This window comes from Ammospiza nelsoni, chromosome 1 (genome assembly GCF_027579445.1).
Source record: "Ammospiza nelsoni isolate bAmmNel1 chromosome 1, bAmmNel1.pri, whole genome shotgun sequence".
In the NCBI taxonomy this organism is placed as follows: Eukaryota; Metazoa; Chordata; class Aves; order Passeriformes; family Passerellidae; genus Ammospiza; species Ammospiza nelsoni.
The window spans coordinates 121750682-121774815 of NC_080633.1; the positions used below are offsets into that span (position 1 = coordinate 121750682).

Genomic DNA, 24134 nt, shown 5'->3' on the forward strand with positions numbered 1-24134 from the left:
GTGAGTGAGGATGCACTTGTGGATTATTGAAACTGAGGTCACTGATTGCTGTCATGCAGTCGTGTCTGCAGCAATGTAACAGGTGAACAGTGGGGCAGGGAAGAGCCTTGCAGAGGATCCAGAGAACTGTATGCACAGCCCTTGCCTGTATAGCATGTACTACTGGTCAGTTGGCCACAAAAGACTTAGGATTCTTCTCACTCATTTGTAAAGAAAAAAGTGCTGTGTGGTGGTAAAAAATACGACTTCTCAGGATGGCATTTGAATTGTTTGGTAAATAACATTTACCCATGAAATAATACAGATTGATTTGGAACAAGGAGGGAAGCAGCTTGGTGTGGAGATTTTGATATACTGTGATTGTTTTATTCTGTTTCAGTCTCCCAAATTTGAATTTTTTCAATAAAAAGTAGACTAGCCTGTGTCTTTACTTATAGATATTCCTATAATCTTTCCCCTTGCACACCTCACACACTGAAAGATAAGTAGTCAGATTAAGCTAACACAGCTGCATCAGAAACTGATTCTTAAAAAAAAAAAGAGAAAAAAATCCAAGTCATTTTTACAAATTGTAGCAGTTGATTTTCACAAATACAGGAATTCCAGTGAGTTTTTCCTTTGCTTAAGCATAGTGCTTTTAGCTGTTCCAGCTGTTCCAGTGCTTCTGGATATTACCGCAAAGAGTATCACTATAAAGAGGGTCAAATTAAAATCATTAAATTTTCATCTGCATATGAAAGTATTGAAAGAGAGGGGGAGAGATTGGGGGATGCATTGTACCTGGCAATATTTTAATTTTTTGTCTTTTTTAGCTTCAGGAATGGAGGTGTCTGTCTGAAGAGGATTCTGCCCAAATATTCCTAGTCCCCAAGCTCATTTTCCTACAGACTCTGGTGTTACAACTTCATCTTTTTCAGAATGGCTGAGAAAGCTCCACCAGGGATCACCAAAAAGTCTTCAAGGTCCACCCTTTCTCTGCCTCCGGAGCCAGTGGAGATCATCAGGAGCAAAGCCTGCTCGCGGAGAGTTAAAATAAATGTTGGTGGACTCAACCATGAAGTGCTGTGGAGGACTTTGGACAGACTTCCAAGGACACGATTGGGAAAGCTCAGAGACTGCAATACCCATGAATCTCTGCTAGAAGTATGTGATGACTATAATCTGAATGAAAATGAGTATTTTTTTGATCGACACCCAGGGGCTTTCACTTCCATTTTGAATTTCTACAGGACAGGGAAACTACATATGATGGAAGAAATGTGTGCTCTCTCTTTTGGCCAGGAGCTTGATTACTGGGGGATTGATGAAATATATTTAGAATCTTGCTGTCAGGCAAGATACCATCAAAAGAAAGAGCAAATGAATGAGGAACTGAGGAGGGAGGCAGAGACATTGAGAGAGAGAGAAGGGGAAGAGTTTGATAATACCTGCTGCCCAGAGAAAAGGAAGAAGCTTTGGGACTTGCTTGAGAAACCCAACTCATCTGTTGCAGCAAAGGTAGGATAAACAATAGGCTTAATACAAAGATAGTAGAAAATGGCTTCATGACCCATGCATTTGACTTGTAGGAATCAACAACATCTGTTAAAATGTTTAGAGAAAAGAAGAATCTAAAAATCTACATATCATGTAGTGAAAACACCCAAATCTTTCCTAAACCCACTGAAATCAGCAGAAGGAGCCCTGTTGAGTTCAGTTGTTTTTAGGCAACTACTGTACTGTACTGTACTTTGCTTTTGCTGCATGTGATGAGAAACATCTGTGTGATTCTTAATAGACTCCATATGAAACACTTCAATGAAATGCAGACAGAGTACATTATCTACTTATTTGTTAGAAAAGTATTTGGTTATGACAAACATCCGTTTCAGTGTTGCTTGTCCCATTCCAGGCACTGCATATGTGCTGTGTCAGTGTTTGGTGGGTTGTGCTGGATAAGCTATCAAAGAATCATCATCTGGTCTGGCATGGTTTTATTATGGCATGTTTTCTCTTATACTCCATTTCTGCAATCAAGAATTAGAGTGTTTTGTAAAAAAATACTAAAATAATAATATATATATATATGCATGCATATTTATGTGTATGCAGGTATATGTATATAAACAAGTATGTGTTCTATACATGTATACACACACAAATATAGATGTGTAAAGTTTATATATATTTAGTCAGAAGTGAGAACAAATTCGGGTGAATCCTGGGTCCAGTTCTGCTGTCTCCAAACAGGGAAGTTGGCTGAAGTTTCACTGATACAACGGAAAAGTTTACCCTGGTTGTGGAAATGGGACAGCACACACAGATATTGGTACTGGTATTTAAAAGAAAGATTTTCTTCCATCTTGAGGAACTTAGTGATTCTGTTTGTGGTGTGATGCACTAATTAATGTGAGGTAAATTTTGGAAGCTCAGCTCCAGTTTGAATGACTCTAAAATGTTTGATGTTTAGATGTTCATGTTAAGCTTAACTGTGGCTTTATTTTCTTCTGTTGTTGTTTGTTATTGGGTGCAATGCTCTGGGACCAAGGTAAGTATTAAAATAGAATGCTGCAATTGACAAAAAAATGAGAATTCTGGCAAAGATTTTTCTTGCAATAGTAACTCTGATTATTCAGGTACAATACACATTTTTTTTTAATTTTCATTTTTCTTGTGAGCTGCCTAACTTTTTAAGCAAGGAACTTACTTTATTAAAAAAAATCTTGTGGCAGAATTTAAGGTTCATAAGTGGAATAAAAGCTTATAGGAGAAAAATGAATGTATTCAGAATATTTTAGAAAACTACGTGAATAAATTTATTCAGAATATTTTAGAAAACTACATGAATACATTTTCTGCTTCCAAGATACATATTCTGGGCCATATGTTCCTCTCCAGGAGAAAGAGCAGAGGGGAAGCAGATGGGTGTAAGTTTTGCCAAACAGGGTTCGGGGAGGCCGTGTTACGCACCGTGATCCCCTGGTGCAAGCTAACATCCATCAGCCCCCGCCAGCAGTTCTGTGACACAGCTCCTGCACTGCCTGCAGGGCTCAGGGCCAGCTTCTCAGTCCTGCACACCTTGAATGTCACCAGTGTGTTCCATGAGGGACGTCTCCTCCTGGATGCGGGCAGGAGGAAATCCTGTCTGAGCCACGCTGCTGAACACGCTGCGCGCGACCTGCGGGATCACCCGGCCACGGACAGCGCCCCAGAGACATCCAGCAGGCAGATCTGTGTGTGAAATGTTTCCTCTTTCATATAACCAAGGCAGTTGTCTCTAAGGCTTGAGACATATGCTTAATTGGTGTTTTCCTAAGACTGGGTGGGAGTCTACACAGCAAGATGAAGCAGATGAATAAAACAAAAGTAATATACTGATTTTTACATTCTTTGCCTGTGACTTGTTTTCATTCATTTGCATGTTGAATAAATGCAGAAATATAGGATGGTTAAACTTGCATGAGTGCCTGCCATTCATCAACTGTTCTTATGACTTACACAGTGCCCCATCATGCATTTGCTAAAAGAAGTTAGGCTGACCCTCAGCTTTTAAGAAAATCCCCCTTTGGTCACTCCGAGCAGATTTCTCCTCAGATTTTGCAGATAGATGTGGCTGTTTCTTCAATTTCCCCAGATGTCTAAATAATTATTTTTTAACTTTTTATTTCCTTTTCCCCTCATGCTCTAATTTGATTCAATGTTATAGATCTTTCTTGCTACGGGGAGTTTCACATTGCACTTGTACACATGTAATGATTTTCATTATTTCAATTGCCTCTTGTCTAAGTTAATGCCATTTGATGTGGTTTCTGTGGTTCTGGTAGCTAGAAGTCACCATAATTCATGCAGTCAGTTTCTCTATCTAGTCACCTTCAGTCTGTAAATACATATATGAACCAAAATCATTGTCAGATATGCCCATGGCAGCTCAGACAGCTATAGAAACTTGGCTGAATGACATAAAGGAGAGCAAAGTCCATCACAACACATTTTACCTTAGTAAAATAAAACAAGATATGGTGGAATCAGTTGAAAGCATTTTGAAACAGACTGCTTTAGGATCACTGGCAAGATTTTGTCTGAAGTGTTTCGATAACATCTCTTTTAGATTTTTCATTTTTGTGTTTGGTCAAATAAGTTTCTAGTTTGTCCTGAGACAAGAGGCACAAACATCTTATTTACTCTGTAGGAATAGAAAGGATGGTGGGATTTTGACAGTAGCAAGTTGGGAAGCAAGTGAGGAAATACTACCATAAGCCTCAAATTCAAATATTAACTGCCTTTTGAAGAAATTAAACCATATGAATGTGCATAAATATCCTATAGGTTCTTGTTCAGTCATTTAAATCCTGTGTGGCATCCAAGCAGTTGACAGGAACAGCTTGCTTTTTAATCCCTTTCACATCAAAGATTAGAAATGTGAGATAAATACTCGGATGTGGTTTTGATATGTGACTGTGTCTTGCCACTTCTTGATTCTGCTAAGAACCCTTCTAGGTCTGATCCAAAGCTTACTGAATTAAGAGGGAGTCCTGCTTTGGATTAGGCATCTCAGGACAAATCCTGCTCCTTTCGAGGTCAGTGAAGGTTTGCCACTGCCTTCACTTACAGCAAGGTGAGACAGAGCAAGGTGACAGTGAATGAGCAGCATGTATTTTACAGGGCATGCCACAATAAATAGGAGAAAGCAAGAACAATGTGTGGCAAGAAATTAAGACTATGTTTAGCTAGTAAAAAAGAGAATATTATAGGTCAAGTACTGTAGCACAGTACAGACACAACTTTTTGATTTTTTTCTATTTAGTAAATGCATATGTGCACCTCATCTCAGTCACTAATTACCATATTAGAGGCACAGCTATTCTTGCTTTGTCCTCATCCCAGGAGTTCAGTAAACAGTTGTGAATTCAGTAGACATTTCAGCTGAGGAAAATAGGATTTGCCTCCATTTTCCAGTGCTCTCATTCATAAGCTTTTTAAGTAGGATTAAGATAAAGATGTGCAGAAGTCCAGCCATTTCAGACATGTACAGTGCTATGGAATGAGAAGCAGTGCTGGAATTTATGAAGGACAGGAATTTTGCATATTTTACATCCCAGAGAAGTCGCAAAGCCTGGTCCCCAAACCACAGAGTTTTGTATGTCTGGCATTCTTAGGTCCAGAATAACATCTGAATTTTAGACCAGGCATTTATTTATACTTATTGCGTAACCAGTAGTTTGTGAAAACTGTCCTTTAAAAAAAATATTTTACTTATGCTATCAGCCATCATTTAGTCTTTTATTTGCAGCTGCTGGACCTATAACAGTCTCCTTAGTGCAGCAGCAGCTCTGACCAACCTGTCAGTAGTGTAAAACTCCTCAACAGATTCCAGAATGAGCACTGACTTCATCCAGATGTGAACTTAGTGCAGCTGGATTGCATCAGTGTTTATGGTCAGCACCTTGTGGAACTGGCATTTTAGGAGAGCACCTATGTGAGCCAATGTCAGCTGTGTCTGAGGTACATTGTTTTGTGCAGTGCTCCCAAAATCAAAGGAGCCTTACTTTGGAATGAGTGTGAATCAAATGAATCCATACATTTGATATGTCTTTCAAAGTGTTAATGCACAAGCTCTTCCTTTCATTCTTGCTTAGTGGGTCCAACAGCCTGATTATTTTCTCTTGTTTTTAATACTGATGAAGCTCTTTTGGGCTAAATCCTAAACATCTAGTCAAGATGTTTTACTGTAAACATAGAGTGAATGAAACAAGAAAAAAGTGGAATATCCAGGAGTAACGAAGACCCTATGTCTGCCTAAAGATATCTGATAGTGACTTATCACCTTTCATCTACAAGAATATTTTAATTACCTTACAGTAACATTATCAACAATTATCACTCAGATTTTCCAATTTGTGTTTTATATTCCATGTTTCCTCTTTGAATACAACTAGGATGTTATTGATTGTGATTGATTCTACACTTCTTTCTTATGCAAGTTATTTTTTCTCATATGAATATTTGCATCAAACTCAATGTGACTACTAACTGATCAAGTACAAAAGGTAGTACAAAGTAATTTAAAAAATTATTATTCAGTCACATTCTGTCCTTGAATTTTTGCATAACCCCTGTTGATGTACATACATAGAAGGGGAAAACATTGGGCTTTGTGTTTCTGCAGAATGGGGTTTGCTTTATTTAAACTGAAACCTGATAGGGTTGAAAGTGTTCTCTGTTAATTTTGCTTGTTTCACTGCATGGCTGATTTTTCCTTATTTTATTGATTTCTGTTTTTCTTTGGGTTAGTTTTCAGAGGATTTTTTATTTTGGTTTCTGTTACAAATTGTAACATGAGTATTACTTCCTTGTAAAAAGCACACTAATTTATCAGCTAACCTAGTGGATTGTGGATTACAGAAGGTATAATTATCCCAAGCCTGACTGGAAATTGTGAAGACTTTGTGTGCAGTATTGAGTAACTAATCCCTTTTGTGAACAAAGGGGAAAAAAAAAGCAGGAGCGCACAGGAGGAGATTTAGGCTACCAATATTTATTTAGCATTATTTACAAGTGCATTTTGGCTGGGCTTGCCACAGTGACTTGCCAAGAGAAGCAGGACACCTATTTTACATTAGAGGCCTGATTATTACTTTCCACAGTCTTATGTATAATTCACACTTACTCTCATGCCTATTCTTTATAAAGCAGCTTAAAAGTGGTCTTAGAGTGAGTGGAAATTAGCAGAGTCACTATGCATGACCAGAACAGAGCAGAGTGTCATACAGGACACTTCATTTTTCCTTTGCAAGTCCTCAGAAATTGGATTGTCACAGTGTTCATTCAGGGGTAAACCCTAATTAATGGTATGCTACTGGTTCCTTTTGGGTTGAAGGTAAACCATATACACTCAAAGTACTTTAGAAAAACTTAGCTTATTGGTATGTTATGATATACCTCAGGGCAGGATATTAATTGGGGAAAAGTGTTCTTTTCTGGCTGGTATGTGGCTTGAACTTCTGTCTGACCTCTGGTTTAAACTTATTTTTGGGAGCAGTCCTGTCACAAACTTTTATTCAAATAGACTACCAGGAATAATATAATTTGCATTGTCACTCCCAATACTTTATAGAAATTTGACCGCTGAAAATAAGTTACAGTAAAGCACAGAGAATGGTCACTGGTAATAAATAGGTGTCTTCATTTCACAATTGCTTCTTCCAAGGAGACTCATTACCACCCTTTGCTTTTAAGGTGAAGTTATTTCTTGTGCCAAACGATAAAGTCAGTCAATGTGACTGTAAGATAAGGAGATTATATTGGATCCTCGTCATTCATATTTAATAACTCAAGTGTTTTAATGTCTTGAAAGATAAGGGAATTTATTGCTTTTTCAATAGATATTATATCAAGGAACAAAGAAGACTGACAGTAGTTAATTGATTTTGTTTGAAGAACTTACATATGCTCACTGCTGAGCTGGTCATTAAAAGATTATTTGCCTTCTATTTAGTTCTTGTATGAAGTATCATGTAACCCATGATTCAGCATTTTTGGTCAGTTTAAGGTGTCATGGGAATACAGCTACCATCTGATCTGTCTTGCTTCAGAGGTGTTCAGTACCTCAGTTACATACAGGTTCCCTTCAGCCCTGAGATTTTATCAGTGGTGTGCAAACTTATTAAAAAACTTACCCAAAACTGCTATTGGAATGAGTAAAATGTCCTTTGAACCCCATTGCTTATTATTGGCACCTAATTCTCAGTAAAAGAGATGCTGAAATTGTGGAAGCAGTGCCAAGGGCAAAGATGCAGTGACTCATTTTATAACAGTCCATCACTGGCATCAAGCACTGGCACCAGGGAATATCCCCATTCCCTGTATGAACAAAGGGATGAGAGCTGTACTTTTGTAGCTGTGATAAGGGGCTTCCCTGACTCTGGTTTTATGGATACATGAAGGAAAATCAAAGGAGATTCATGATGAGTCTTGTTAAAGGGAGGGGAAAAAGGCAAGAATAATTATTTTAAAAATTGGGGAAACCCATTTTTTTATTTGGTAATGTCTAACTGATAATGTTTTGCAAAACAAAGTTTTACAGTAATGAAGAGAATATGCCTGCACTTGTGACGCCATTCACAGAATCACACAGTAGCTCTTGCACAGAGAAACCTACTAGAATTTGGAATATATGATATTACAGTGATTTACCAGCAGGTACCATCTGCATGAGAGCAGCTATCCTTTGCCATAATGGATAGAAAGCATTTATTCCAATTTACCCCAGCACCTTGCATCCCTAATTTAGGAGAGCAAATTAACATAATTTAATTTAGGAGAGTAATTTAACTACAACAACAGCTTCTTTTACCACTGATCATATCCCTTTTTTATGCTGTTATCTATTGAGTGTAGAGTAGCATCAATGGTATATATCTTTTAAAATATGTCCTGGAGTATTTCTGGTTAGGAGGGTGATGCTTTGGGCATTACAGCATGCCCCTCACAAAATCAGAGGCATCTCATGAGCTGGATTTTCAGCTGTGACTTGTCACTTAAGCTGGGTAATGCCTGAGGGGGCAGACCAGGCTGTTTTGCCTTTCCCTTCACCCAGAGGCAGATCATATGTCCTAAAAATGTTGCATTTCCGTTCCATGTTTTTATAAGCAGCTGCCAGTGTATTGTCTTCTCTCATGTAAGATATTTGGAAGGAATCAGATGTCAGGGAGATACAGTAATGAATTAAATGATGAAACATTATCCAGGCAAAATCCATGGGACACAAAGGGCTGCATCTTATTGTCTGGATAAACAGGCTCTGTCTGGCTTTTGCAGAGCTGAGAGGCAAAACAAATCCATATGATCCCCTGCAAACTGGCCTTTGTTTGGCTCTCCGATTTTGTTGCAAGATGCAGAACAACAAAAAGTTGCTCCCAAGTGACTGGGAAGCCAAACAGACTGTTGCATGTTATTTATTTCAGAAAAAAAACCCATGGTATTTAGCATGACATATGGCAGACTCATGAGTTTTCTATTTGATGAAGATATGTGAATATTTGACACATAGCACTGAAAACCAGGTCCTTTGAGGGAATATTGAAAACAAGCAAGTGGCGCTGGCACAGCTGTTTCAAAATGATTTGGAGATTAAAACAGGATCCCAGTACAGTCCTTATGTGAAGCCTCCACAGTCTGCTCTTAATATGCCTTGGTCGTTCTCTTTTTGGGAAAGCATGAAAAAAGGCCAGGGTTTCAGGTGGGATGAGTGAATTTGATTTACACTGGGTGGGACTCAGAAAACAGTTCTACATTTTAAGTAATTTCATAAACATGCAGTACCCTTTCCACATGAGTGTTGCAGCATTATAGGTGAGCCAATACCTGTACTCACATACCATACCTGAGACAGCCCTTCTGGTGTTTTTGAGCAGCCATGGGAGGGGCAAATTATCTTTGAAAAACATGCTTACTCTGGTACTGTAAGCATTAATTCTAAATATTACCAACTAGCCTTTATTTCCAAAATAAATGTTTGGATTTATTGGAGTTTATCTTACACATACACTATATATAAGTGTATACAACACTGACAGCTGAGCCATTTAAAAAAATTGCTCACAATATTGCACATCAAGAAGATACATGAGATGGCTGAAGCTATCAGAGCAGTAGTTTTCTTTCAGTATTTAAGTACCTACAAACTGCCTGAATCATATTTGCTGAATTTTCAGATCATCATGTAGCTACTTGTAATAAATATTCATACAGGATTTCTTCTAAAATGCAGGGAAAGACAGGAGCCATGGGATGCAAACCTGCAATCTGAGGAAGCTTTTATCTGAATGAAAAGGTGAACTCCTGAGTTTAGTCTTACCTGACCTCTGATGCTCAAGCTCATTCCTCACTGAGAAACTTTTATGCCTGCTACTTGTGGAAATGATGTTTTGCTCCGCTAAGCTTCTGCCTAAAAACTGGTGCTTCCCCAAACTAATGAAAAATCTTCTGGGGTTTTCTAAGCTATTCTGTCCTCGTCTCTAAAAGATAAGAATGAAAAGTCCAAAAAGAGCTGTTCTTCACAAAAAAGCTCATAAAGGGGGAGCTTTCCTTTCCAAGGCAGCAATGAGTCTCACTGCAGGATTCTGGGGCACATTTGTTAGCCAGAGTTCACTGTCTTCAATCATCCATCATTTAGTCCCTCTTGATGCAACCACAAGGGTCAGACATTGCTAAAAGCTCCAGTACAGGAGCACAGCTCCAGCGCAGGGCAGAGCTGTCCCAAGGACAAGCGAGTGGCAGTGACAGTTTCAGGTACCACTGGCCCCTTGCAGAATGCCCCACTGCAAGGGATTGCTGCTGGCTGGCATGCTTTGGCACAGTTAATCTTGCTGTGATTTCATGTATTCCTGGGGATGGTATTTTTGGCTAACTCCTGAGATGGTTCAGTTTTTCCTACTCCTTCAGTCAGTTGGATTTCTGTGACAGACAGAAATGACATCAAGCTTTGTTGTTACAAACTCACGTTCACACAGTGTTTCCCAAGCACTATAGCCTCCTTTTGGATTGCTTGCTGAAGGATCCCTGGATGACCCGTCTGTTCTGTTTTACTGAAGTATCCACCAGTGTGTTTGACTTTGGGGGAGGTTTTTCTGGAGAACAATGGGTATTGCTAAAATAAAGTAGGTAAGGCTGTTCTTTTGAAGACTGATAAATGTGTTACAGGCTTATTCTGAGAAAAATTGGGAACTCATTTCCATTTCTGTTACTTTCATAAAGCTTTTGTATTTTCATCTGTCATTTTTAAAAAAAATTAATATAAATTCTTTTGTGGAGTTAAATACTATTTGAAAAAAACTGTTCCAAAAGTATCTTGGCCTGTGGTCTATACATGTGTCCATACAGTTTCATTTTGTGAGATGATAGCACAGAAAAATTTGGTTAGTGCCCCTGAATTCAGTTGTAACACTAACATTGACTTCAAAATTCTTTAGGCTATGGCTACCTGCATTTAGCACAAAAAGCAAAATGTGTAATATGAAAAGAGTACATAGGATGAGGCCAGTCCTGTTTCACTGAACTCTATGACATTTTTTTAGAATTGAAACAGGATGGACACATTACTCAGGTCAATAATTCTGTGAACTTGATACTAATTTATTGTAATCTGCATTTTAGATTGATATATTCTCCTGCTTGATAGTGAGGTTGGTGTTCATGGATTTAATTCTAAACTACATATAACAAACTTACTCAAAATGCTGTAGGTGCTCCAGTAATAGTGAAATGGTGAATAATTCCTTTTAGCTTTTCAGTGCTTCTTCAGTCTGTTGAATTTAGGAAGAATCAACACAGTTTGCTACATACGTATATGTGTAGTTTTGGATTAAATAAGTAAGTTGAAGAGGAGGTCTTTTAATTAGAGTAGCTAGAGATGAGAGCTCTTGGACTGAAAAATAATTTGCTTGATGAGTGTATTACAGAGGGAGTAGATGAGGGCTAGATGTGCTCTTTGGGAAGCATTCTTAGTACGTGTCAACACAGAATGGTGGGACAAGTCTTATTACAATATTGTGTAACTGATGTTAGCAATGTCTGTACGAAGAATAAGCTCTTCTGAAATACTCCTCTTTTCTGAAAGCAAATTCATTTCTTTTGATGATGATGAGATGCTTTGATGATGAGAGCTGCTATGTCTGACTCACAGGTGTCCCCTCTCAGTCTGATTTCTGTTGTTAATTGAAAACAAATTTTTTCGTTTAGGCGGGTATGAAATTGAAAGGAAAAACCTAATCTTAGAAATATCCATTATTGCACTGAATCTCTGATAACATGTCTGAAGCATTTCAGCAATAATGATTCATATTAATGTAACTTCAGCATTTCTAACTCCAGCATAAGTTTCCTCTCTAACTGGATTTAAAAACAGGATTTCCAGCCCTTACCTAAGCCCATGTTCCTGAGAAGGAGGCTGTGTGTGACAGAGGTGGTTAAGTGAGTGCAGTTATTGGGAGGGTTTTTTTGCTTTCATGGAGGCATCCTCCCCCAGGGCCTTACTGGAAGGCAGGAGGCAGCTGGAAAGGGCACAGGGCAGGCACAGATGTCTCCTCCTTGTGCAGCCAAGCTGAAAGCCAGCATGGGAGCAGCAGGAGAACCTGGGTTCCTGTGAGCAGGAGGCACAACTGCAAGCTCTGTGGTGCCTTTGCCCCCTCCATTTTTAAAATGGAAGATGGGAAGAAAACCTTCAAAAGCTCTGAACGTTTTCTCATATTCCAATTGTGTGAAAAGGAATATTATCCCTTGGGAACTAGGCGGAACTCAAGAGTGTTCCTGAGAGCAGGAGCAGCTTGGACATGTGCCATCATGGATCCTTGTGGCAGATCAGTTTGCTGCAGGAGCACACATGGAAATCCTTCCTTGTTCCAGCCATGTGATGATGGTGGAGGAACAGTTCTTCAGTGCTATGCCATAGACAAACAGCGCCTCTGGGCACAGAAATGGTGCTGAACCTGCCTAGAGTTGACATAAGTAAAATGCAAAAGAGGAACAGAGGTTTTCAATTGGATTTCCCCTTTTTCCCTTCCCATCGGTCCAAAACTAAATTTTTCTTTTCTCTATTGTAAATGCATGAAGGAGTCAATCAGAAGTCAAGCCAGTCTTTCTTTTTTTCTTTAGGTCTAAACAAAAGAATCTTGCAACATTTTTACATTTTTAAAATATTTATTTATGTTTATTTTTTAATATCACCATAACTATTGCTTTAAAACATCTTTGGAATGAAACCTCCCCTCCAGAGGGATGTTCATCTAAGTCACCTGAGATCTCTGTGTTTATAGAAGAAGGGCAACCAACCATTGACTGATGTGCACCAATTTAACACTGATCTAGCGTGTAAGAAAAAAAAAAAGATATATTTTTCTGTGGATAAAAAATGCTGATAAATTTATTTAATGATGTCAAATACTTTGGCATTCATTTTTTGGTAAGTTTTCACAGCTAAGGTAGATTCTAGACTTAAGGGTGCTATTTTGAAACACAGTTTTTAAAGGACATTTACTAAAAAAAAAAATGGGAGCAGGATAATAGATCAAAATAAACATAAAAAACACAGAGCCAGGTTGTGTCTGAACAGCAAAAGCAGTCTGTCCTTCCCCTTCCACACAAGATCTGTAGTCCCAGTTGTGCAAGTGCACTCGGGTTCTTCTGCACAGTATTGTGTGTGTCCATATTGTTCTTTGACCGTAGGAAACCCTCAAGGCCACCAGGCTTGGTGAGGATGAGAGCTCAGGCTCTGCACTGCAGCTGGTGCTGCATGGAGCCTCACCAGCAAACAGCCCTGGGCAAGTGGGGGGCTCTGCACAAGGGCTTGCTCTGGGGCAGCTGGGCTGCAGCCTGTTTTGGGGACAGGCTGCCTTGGGGACAGAGCAGGGTGTCAGAGCTCTGCCTGGCTTGTCATGTGCCAAAGGCAGGAAATGTGTGTCAGGAGCAAGATGCATGTTAGCTGGAATAAGTAAGCAATTTAGATCATTAAACTGCACCTTGTATAAGTGACCTAATGTCAGCTGTACAGCTGGCATTTCTTCGTATGGTAAGGATGCAAAACAAAGGAAAAAGAAAATAAATAGGCAATCCAAGTCATCAGGTAATTTCTCTAAGGCTAGAAAAGATCATCCGAAAAGAAGACTAAGGACAGGGTAGGGAATAGGAGAAATATAATCAGCAAGTATCTATATGTATTGAAATCCCAATGCCTATTAGGGTTTTTATTCCTAAAATCCATCGCATTATTATTCCTTTCTTTTTAAAAATTCTTAGCACGTTATCTCAAATAACTTTTGTTTTTATTGTCAGACCTTTCAGTCATAGGCAGTGGCCATGCAAAGGGTCTCCAGTTTGCCATGTCTTAATTCACAGCAAGGAACTTCAGAGTAGTGACAGCCATCTCCTGAGAGAGGAGGTCTGATGACTAGCCTGCTTGTGAGTGAGATTATTCCTTCTGTGAAAGCAAAGCAGTGTTTTCTCCAGCTGTGTAGGTCAGAATTTTAAAGTAAGCTGGGGACAGCTGTTCCTGCCTGTTTACTGACAGCTTCTCTGTGTGTCCTGGGCATATGCATGCAAAAATCACTGTGCAAAGGTGCTGAGCTCAGTCACAACAGCATGTCACCACACCAGCCCAAAACCAAGACACCCCAGGGACGGGTATACACTGTGCCTGAGAATATTCTCATCTTTTTTGTTGTGTAAATCAATCCTAGTAAAGATTTAGTGCCACAAGCTTACCTCTGGGGTGAAAAGACATCAATTAAAGAAAGCATGAGCATTTTGTTGTATGTGAGGAGCAAAGTTAATGAGCCTTGCTTACAAATTAAATGCAGACAAGTAGATGTGTGTTCTTATCTGTCCCTACTGTCATTGTTTTACTACTGAGTTCCTTGTAATATTGAAGTGATTTGAGATTTACAATCGTTTGACAGAGTAGGGAAGCCCTGTGGTACAATTGTGGACCTGAGGTTCACTGCATGTGCTTTAAGGTCCCACAAAAAATTTCTGACAAAGTGGGAAGCTGGATCCAGATCTTTCACCTGGAACATCTTTTATTTATGTGGAAATTTGGTCTAGAATATTTTAGACTTAGAACAGGCAGAGTTTATCCTCTCATACCATTCGTAATTAAATAATGTTCTCATTTAATAATGCTGGCAGTGATTTGAAAGCTTACAAGTCTAAGAGACTCAACTGCCTTGTTTCTATTTCTTTTAATAGAAAATAAGCTATTTTAGCCAATATATTGTGGGTGTGTCTGTGTAATGGTGTACATGTCAGTTGGTCCCAGAGCCTTTTGACATGCTTAGTTCAGTGCTATAGTTTAGAAGAAAATTTATAAATTACTTTATGCTTATAGAATTTAACTAGTACTTATTATAGTAACCATTTGCCTTTGATCAGGTTTCTACAGTGTAGCTTGAAAAGTGAATTAATATTTAATTTCAGTCAATAAAAAAGACTTTGTGGGTGGAAAACCAAAAATAAATGCTAAGAGCTGAGATAAAAGTGTAAGAAAGTCTTCAAAGGCATCCAGATTTTGCTTTAGATATTTATCCATAGTCATTGATTCTTAATTCCATCCTGGTCTTTTGGCTTTGGTAAGCAAATATTAAATATCTCCTCTGAGATGCTGCAATCTGCCTACACTTCCAGTACACTTCAGACAGCAAGAGTTTATAATGGGTACAGGCAGCTTCCTCCAGATTCTGAAATGGCAGGGCAAAAGTTACTAAATTAATTCCAGCTGCTCTAGCCCGGACTGGAAGCCTGGTTGTTGGATCACCCTTTGGTGCTACTTTCATAGTAATTCTTGGTTGGGAGGCAAAAGTTATTAACTTGCATGCAGGGCCATGCTGACAGCTTCAGTGTTGCTGTGCATTGTGGAGGGACCAGCACACTGAGTGATGCTTGATTCCTCCAGGAAGTTGCATCCATGGAGTTCTGATCTTCCAAATTTTTTGTTCATCATATTGTAAAGGAGAAGAAACAGAGTTTATTGCAAGAGGACAAGGAGGGACAAAGGCTGTTGTGTATTCACTCAAGACAGCAGTTTTGGCTTTCAGTAAATAACTTGCTGGACCTGTCCTGCAGCTGCTGTCTGGATGGAGACATTGAGGTCAGAATTCATTTCCATTACTCTCAAGCTGCACCAGCCAATAGAGAAAATCTGTGTGCAATCCCACAGACCTCACAGGCAGAGCAAGTGATGAGCAGGAGAGGGAAAACCTGGGTGCAGCAAATGGCATCCATCAGGGACATGGTTCCAGTGGCTGGTGCCACTGGAGCACTGCAGCTGGGCTGCCAAAGGGTTCCAGAGTGCCTGGAATTTTCTTACACAACATGTATAAAACTTCTGTGAATTAACTTTTTTTCATTTTTTTCCTTACCTGGTTCCAATTTCTGACTCTTGTACAGCTCAGAAAATGTCTGAACTGGGCATTCTGAAGAACAGAATTGATGTGGGAGGTAAAGTCTTCACTTTACATTGCACTTAGTTATTGCTCAGTGTCACAAAAAAGTTAACTGAAGACATCATGAAAATTTTTTACAAAAAAAAATTAAGGAAAATATATCATGTGAAAAAGCACACAAAATCCAGGTGATCATCCACTTGAGAGAAAGTAAAAAAAAATATCACTTAAATAAGAATAGGAAAAATGTCAGTAAAAACCCCAGTGCTAGCAAAGTCCTAATTAAGCCAAATATGTAAAAACAGACAAATCAGTATATATTAAGGTGCTATGTAAACCATGTAGGTTTAAAAAAAAAAGGCAAAAGAAGTGAAATGCCTAGTTTTTTTTGAGGATGTCAGCCAAGTAAGTGTTTCAGAGCCTTGATGGAGAGAAATCCTGTAATATAAAAGTACAAAGTATGTAGGAATGACAGAGGAAATTTGCCACTGGAGTAAAGTTCCTATACTTCAGGAGTGAAGAGCTCACACTATCAGGAAGAACCCGCAATCTGTGACCGAAACAGAGAGAATGAAAACTCACAGCTCTTCTATCTGCTGCACCATCTGGGTCTGGACAGGGATTGTGAAAAGGTGAAGGGAACCAAAAGACTGCAAGTGCAAAAAACACACAATAAAGAGAAGATGTTTAGACCTTATGAGATATTCCCTTTTGTACTCTCACTGGCACTGGGTGTTTCCTGGCATTGGGTGCTTCAAGATGTGTGTTGCTGTTGCTGTGCCCTAGCATGGACAATTTCAGCTATGAGAAAGCTCATATTCCTCTTTCACATCACCACCACTGCATTGTGCTGGGAGTTTTTTGAGTGAGAGAACACTGCATTTTGTGTATTTGAAGGTCAAATGGCCCCTTAGCTGAGGTTTGTGTTTGCCTGTTTCTGGTAAACAGTGCTATTTCAGTTGCTTGAGTTTATTTAGTGAGTCTGTGTGTCCTTGTGCTGCTCATACCCACAGAGCTGATCAAACAAGGTGCGACTGTAGGGGCTTCTTGAAACTCTGCAGCCTGAAGGGAAACTAGCTGCCCTGCCCAACTCTGAGGTGAAGCTGATTAGCAGGAATGTAGTTATGAAAAGGCACTCAAGGGAAATGACAGGAAAAATGGAACATATGTCCCTCCCTGGCTCTGCCCAGTGACAAAGCGCAGCTGGAATCCGTGTCCAGCACTGCAGAAGGTGATGCTGCACTGCTCCTGCACAGATGGTTACCATCTCCTCTGCATTGTCGGAGCCACAAAAGATAATGTTGTTTTTCTTCAGGAAAGCCAGGTTTTGATCTTTTGAGTCTGCTCCGTTTTCAGGGCTTTGGGATTTTTTGTGTTTTGTTGTCTTGGGCTTTTATTGTGGCTTGAAAGCATTTAACTACTAGTCTTTCTCAAGGCCATAAAATGCTGGCATTGAGAAATAAAAGAAAATGTTTTTTTTTCTTTTGAGTGCTAGTGTGAATCATTGACAAATAGCAAAGAAATGAGCCTTCATTAATCATAGTCCTTGTGCAAAGGAAATATTGAACAGGTGTGTGTTAGGGAGTGTCTTATGGCAGGTCTGCTTTCAGACAAGGCTGATGTGGGAACCTTCTTTGTTGCACTGTGCAGTAGTGCTCTTTCTGTCATACAGATGCTCATGTTATTAGGGGTTAGCTGAACACCAAGGCTCCTTTGGAAGGCAATTACTCCTTTGCTTCCACCCCTGCAGTTTCTCAGATAGATGGATACAGTCTGACAGCCATAGAGAACAAGTTGAAGCCTGGAGAGAACATGACAGTCCAGTAATTTCCCCCCTCACTCCCTGTAACTAGAGGTACCCTCACCACTTTCAAAATCATTTCATCAATAAAATTTGTAATTTTTTGTACTGTTCTTAGAATAGAATAAAACCTTTGAGTAAAAATAGGGGAACAGTTGAAATACTGTAAGGAGAGTTTATATTTTTCATATCTGAATTCTTGTCTTTCAGATTTTTGACACTGATTTAATAAAAGTTCTCTTTCAGAAGTCTAGAGATAATGAAATATGGTTAGAGAATTTCATATATACTGAGGGAAGCCAAGGCAGTATGTGATTAGGAAATCTGCTAAATAAAAATAATCTCAGTTGTTTGTCCTTTAGAATCAAATGTCTTTGGCACAAATCTTAGTCTCTGTATAGAGATTTTTAGAAGGGTTAGTAAGGGAATATCTATTACACAGTAGACTTAAGGATTTTAGTATAATGAAACAAAAATCAAGGTATCAATCCAAAAAAGAAAAGAAATTGTTTTTCCTTTATTTTACAGCATTTAAGAAATGTCACTTGACACAATATGTGGTAGTTCGGTTTCTCTAACAATAGAAAATAAGAGGATCTGTGTGTGAGAAAATTATATGGGGCCTGGCTCTTTAGTCTAACAACTTGTGCAAATAAAAGAGGAATCAAAAGAGCATTTCAAGTGTCAGCAGTTCATGTGATGGGAGTGATCTCATACGCTGATATTCTGCACTCTTACAATGCCCAGAGACATTGTATAAAGCCAAAAATTAGATTTTACATACAATTTCTCCACACAAAAGAGCTATAGGAGGCATGAGACGTTTCCTACAGCAACACCAGAAGGAGAATAGCAGCACACTCTCGGTTCTGCAGCTGTTGGGTGGGTCAGGGTGACCTGCCCAGCACCCCGATCTGCTCCTCACGGGTGGCCCCCAGAGCCCCAGCCCAGGAGACAAGAGACAGCCCTGCCCTGTGTTCTCTTTCAGTCCAGCTTTCAAACCATAAGTGAATTCTGTCCTTTTATACATAAGTTTTTGTAAATATACATATATATATATATATATATGTCTGTGTTTGTATGTATGTATATGTATATATTTAGATATAATACTTGTCGGCATTTTCCAGCACTTATCTTATGGAGAAGACAAAAACCACAAGCAATTCTTTCAGGCATGTTTTTGACATAAATCCCAAGGTGTCCCACTTTATAATATTTCTTCCATAAGTTCTTGGTAGCTGAACTCCTGTTACTCCAGTTTTTCAGTTGCTGCTGAAATGGAATTACGTATAGGGAATGTTTTTTCCAAGGTTCATTTTTTATTCACTTGCAAAAAATTGTAAAGAATTGAAGAGGAAGAGGAGAGCCATCTAAACTCACACTGAGGTGTTTTACAGTAATTGAGTTTTGCTTAGGGGTCAAAATAATTTAGGTGTTGACTTTGAGATATTCCACACATTTTAGAAAAATTGACTTGGTTGGATTACTCTGCAACATTGCTAAATGTGAAGTCTGCAGCACTGAGATTGAATTCAGCCCTCCTTCACATCAGTAGCTGGAGTTCATCTGGCTCTCCAGACCCAGTCCTGCTGCAAGAGAGCTAAGGGTTCATCCCTTTTGCCCCCAGCACCCAAACCACAGGGCCTGGATCAGTAGTCTGGTTGTCTAAAGCTCTGTCACCTAGTCAGGAAAAACAGGGGCTCAGTGGGATTGACAGCAGCTTTAGGTAACATGTCTTTCTCCACTGACTATAGGAGAAATTCAAGTCCCAGGCAGGCACCTTCACTCAGCAGGATGGACCTTGGGCAGAGCACCTGCATGGGTAAAGTTCTGCAAAGTCATCTTTCAGTGCAGCATCACCAAATACATCTCTCAAAAGCTTAAAAGCAGCATGTCTGACTTCACCAGAGGGAGGAGGAAGGGAAGGCAAAACAGGTTTTGTTGTCTTGCTGCACATTTACTGCATTAGCTCTAACAACCTCTCAGTTTTCTGATCCCGTGAGGCAGCAATGTCAGCTTCTCACCTTCTCTACTGTTTGGATGGAAGCTGCAGCTTTTCCAGAATGCTGACTGGAAAGAGCTGGATTTGGCACAGAGCTTCAAGGGTTCTCTGCAAAGAACATCTTCAGTTTGTGCCTGAAAGAAATGGGAGCTCAGTTTGTCTCGGAAGATAAAGATCATCTAATGTGTGCTTAAGCACCCAGCAGTGAACAAATTGTGCTCCCCAGAAATGTATCCAGGTATTAGAATACAGCAAAAGCATTATTTATGCCTTGGTTTTTGGTGGTGTTGTTTTTTTTTTTTAATTTTTTTTTTATTTTAAACTGTCTTTACCATCAGAAGAAAAGGTTTGCAGCTAGTCATAAAAAGTTCCTTCTCACGAGCTGCAGCATTGCACTGTTAAAGCAGTAAATGTGGTGACATACAAACAATATGTCACTTCTTAGAAACTATCATAGCTGGCCTCCTTGAAACCACGACAATGAATATAAAAATTCATTATCACATTGTCTACAGAATTAATAAGGAATGCCTTGTTCTTTTCATCACATTATGTTACTTGTGTATTATATATAATATACATATTATTAATATGCTAAATTTTAAGAGATGACTTACAGTTAAGCATGTACCTAACTGCAATTAATCTCTTAAAATCTAGAATTTGACTAAAGTGATTGGTTTGGTGAAACAGACATGAGATACAGCAACTTTGTTGTGATCCAAACTTCCTTCTATTGATAATTTCATACAGATGTGATAGATTTTGTAATTCACCTGCCTTTAAGATAAAATTTCACTTTCCAAGAACTATCTAAAAACATGCTGAATTCTAATCAGGAAAATAGTACTGTTAAATGGTCCTCACAGGCAGAGAAATAGAAATAAATCAAAGAAGTTTTTACCATACAATGGAGAAAATTAAAGCAGAGTCAAAGATATTGTGGCAATGTCATTATGTATAAGTTATGCCTAAGGGACAAAATTCTAAAATTAATTTTCATATAGATATTAATGGCCTGTGGTAAGACTAGTGACCTTATGACTAGCCTGGCCATTTTTGCAGTGCTCTATTTCTATCACGAGTGTAGTATTTTATCTTTCTGTTTTGTAGTCAACTTAGGAAATGAATCTGCCCTACCCAGAGGTAGCTAGTAGGGTATTTTTATAGATCAAAGCATGTATTGGCAATGGAAATAGTAGTTTCTTCTCCTCAGTTACCACTCCAAAATTACATTGCAAGTACACCACATAAGCAGCACACCTACAGGCTGTTGTTGGTGATGATGGCTGTTCTCAAAGCTCCTTGTCACAGCTGATGCAGAACTTTAAATACTGAGGGTACGGAGAGGTTCTCCATCCCCTGAGGTGTCTGATTTTGTTTCAGTGACACAATCTGAAATTGAACTGGTTAATTGACTTTTGAGGGGTTCATTTTATTTTTTTCTGAGTATCTCATGAATGGTTGCTGCATTGTAGGGAAGGAAACAGAAAGTTTTTTCATCGGCCACCTGAGGGTTTGCTGACACGAATAATAAGGTAGTTCAGAGCATCCTGAAATACTGGTGGGATAGTCAGCAAATCACTTTTGACTGCTTCAAGCTGGAGCCAAATGTTTCATATTTACATCATATTCATCTGTGGAGAATTAATCTGGTACTCCAGAAGGGTGGAAACTGCCTAAGAATCTGTTACACTGGGTCCCAAACTGCCAGTACTGTGGATGTCACGCTTCCAGGAATAAAAGCATATGTGCTCATTTTTAATTCAGAGTCATATGTCTTCTGCTGTGAGAATAATTTGCTAGTCTGCATAAACTTTCCTATTGCTGTTTCTGTTGAGCAACATAGGGGCAGACAGTGCTCTATATTTTTCTCAATTGTATCCCATTGCGATAATTTTATTTTATTAGCTATGAGATGGTTTGGATCAGAGAGAGTCTCAGGATCTAACACTTGTTGTGTATTGAACTGACAGTGTAAGGCACATGAAAGAGAAGATTTCACTCTAGCTTGAAAACCCTCTCTTGCTGACATCTAACCTGAGGGGGGAAAAATACTGCGCTTAGGGAAACAACAGAATAGTAGATAGAGATCAAAGAACACCTGACAGAAGGAAGAAAGGCAATTGTTTTGACAGCTGAAAAATCCCAGAAATTACATCTTTTTCTAAATCTGGAAAAACCCAGAATTTACTACATGTTTCAAGTTGTCTGGCTCGTGGCTATTCTGACTAAATCAGGACTGGCCACTGAAATGAAGTGCATTGTTTTGACCATGCACAGTAAAAGACAGGTCAGGGAACTGAATCACTGAGTCAGAAATATACTCTTAGTTGAGGACTGAAATTCCCATTGTGGCCAAAACCAGTTGAGTTGGATTTTGACTTGGGCATAAATGGAGCCAGTTTGAATTCAAAATGCTAAATGGGAAGAAATGCTGACTTCTTGCCAAAGTTTTGTGCAAGAAAAACTAATTAGTCTTGCAGGGCTTGCCTGGTTAATTTTACTGAAAAGACATTATCAGGCTCATAGAAATGAACACACGTGTAGATGTGTACAAAAATGATGCACAACATTTGTTTGCCTACTTAGTTATTAGTTTAATGGGAAAAAACAAGCATCCACTGTATCTGGTCTACTCTGACTTTATATTGACTGAAAGAAATGGAGAAATTATATAGAATAAGGAGAAAGAAGGGCTTTACTAATCCAAAATTGGCTTCATAATGGAGTCCTGCTGTAATCTGGCTTTTAAATTAATGTTTTTTGTTTATATGCTCTCTGGGATAATAGTTGCTTTTGCATTTGTAAGATGTGAGCCAGCCTCTTGGGAATTTCTGAAAACTTCCTTACATCCTTTAAATATTCTTTTAAGAATTTAGCACAGATGTTTGAATGAATGAAAAGAGCAAGCAGTTTTCATTAGGCTCATGACTTATCCTTAAGGCTGTTTAAGGGTCATCAACATGGATTTGTGTCACAGTTCAAACCACTTTGCTTATGATAGGTCTCAAAAATAGGATGTGAGGTTTACAAATAGACATATCAGGTGAGTGAGAAAGTTCTTTTATTTTTCAGGTTGTTTGGAAATGGACATCTGATAAAAATGGCAATATTTTGCATTTAATTTTAATATTTTGCATTGGTTTTTATATAAGGAGCTTACTGTAAGAGCTCAGTTCTGGAAAGATAGAGTGCAGTTGAGTGCAGTGAAGTGGAATCCAAGCAAAATAACACTGACACTAGGCTTGGATTATGTATTTACTTCCTTCCTCTCTGAATTTACAGCCTATCATAGAGAGAAGAGATAGTAAGCAATATCCTACAGTATGTGAAGCTGCCGTAAAAAGAGGGGTCTGAGAATTAGAACTAAAAATTGTCATTGCCTGGCAAATCCCCACAACTAATTTACTGAGAGCTGGTGTCACTTTCTGGGAGCTGCTGTTGCCTTCCCAATCTCCCTCCCTGCCCCCCAATACAGTTTTGCCAATGACTACAAATGCTCTGGGCTCTTAGCTTGCTTAAAAAAAAAAACAAAAAAAAAACCAACATAGTGAAGCAAAATTTTTCAACAGAAACCCAAGAGAAAAAAAAAAAAACCTATCAAGACTAGTTACACCCGGCAGTGTTTTGTTATCTGTGAATTAGCTGGCCTTCAGAAGGTCTGAGCAGCAGGAGCTGCAGCATGCAGTGTAAACTGGAGTGGTGGGGCTTGTCACCACAGTGTGTCCCTCAGCCCTGCAGTGACGTCTGATAAGCACAGTCACACGTCTGTGTCAGCTAATGCTATTACAAGGCTCCAGAGTGGTAAAACAGCAGGCTGCCAGATACATTAAGTACCCATATGGTATGCTTGCTTACCTGTCCTTCCTCTCCCCTCCACTTTTGCTTTCCAGCACCTATGCTTTAAAAGAGTTCATTAAAAAAATTATTCAAATGCTAAGGCCTGAATTTCCAGGGCTGTTGCATTTATTCAGAATAGTCCTCAGCCTTTCCGTGAGTATGCAGAGATTATAGATTTAAACTCCCACACCATTCCCAGGATAACGACATAAACTCAAAGCATAAGTGTGGACTATCTAATTTTAGTCAGGTGGCAGTAAATTTCCCTGCAGAAATGCAGCATGTGATCTTTCACTGAGGAGAAAACAAAACAACTAAATATACTGCTCACTGTAACCCCTTTGCTAAAGCAGAACATCACCTGCTCCTTAAAAAAGTTCTTATTTTCTTTAGCCTTAGTTTTTCTTCATGAGTATAAAATGGTTGTTATGGATTTTGCATAGAGAGCAAAGATATGTCCAAGCAGAAAGGGCTGAAAAAATTATTTCTTGTATTTTCCCCTTGTCTCAATCAATCCCAGTCACATATTGTGAAATGATACTTGGCAATGGTAAAGCATTGAATTTGCTACCAC

The 24134-nt window shown here is 38.9% G+C and overlaps 1 protein-coding gene across 1 annotated transcript in view; it reads left to right on the top strand.

The window, feature by feature from the left end:
* The first annotated feature begins 918 nt into the window (after nt 1-918).
* The window catches only part of KCNB2 (potassium voltage-gated channel subfamily B member 2), a 164227-nt gene continuing 141011 nt past the window's right edge, over nt 919-24134 (top strand). Inside the window, exon 1 of the mRNA XM_059477886.1 lies at nt 919-1497. Within this exon, the coding sequence (XP_059333869.1) occupies nt 919-1497 (579 nt within the window). The remainder of the gene's footprint in view (nt 1498-24134) is intronic.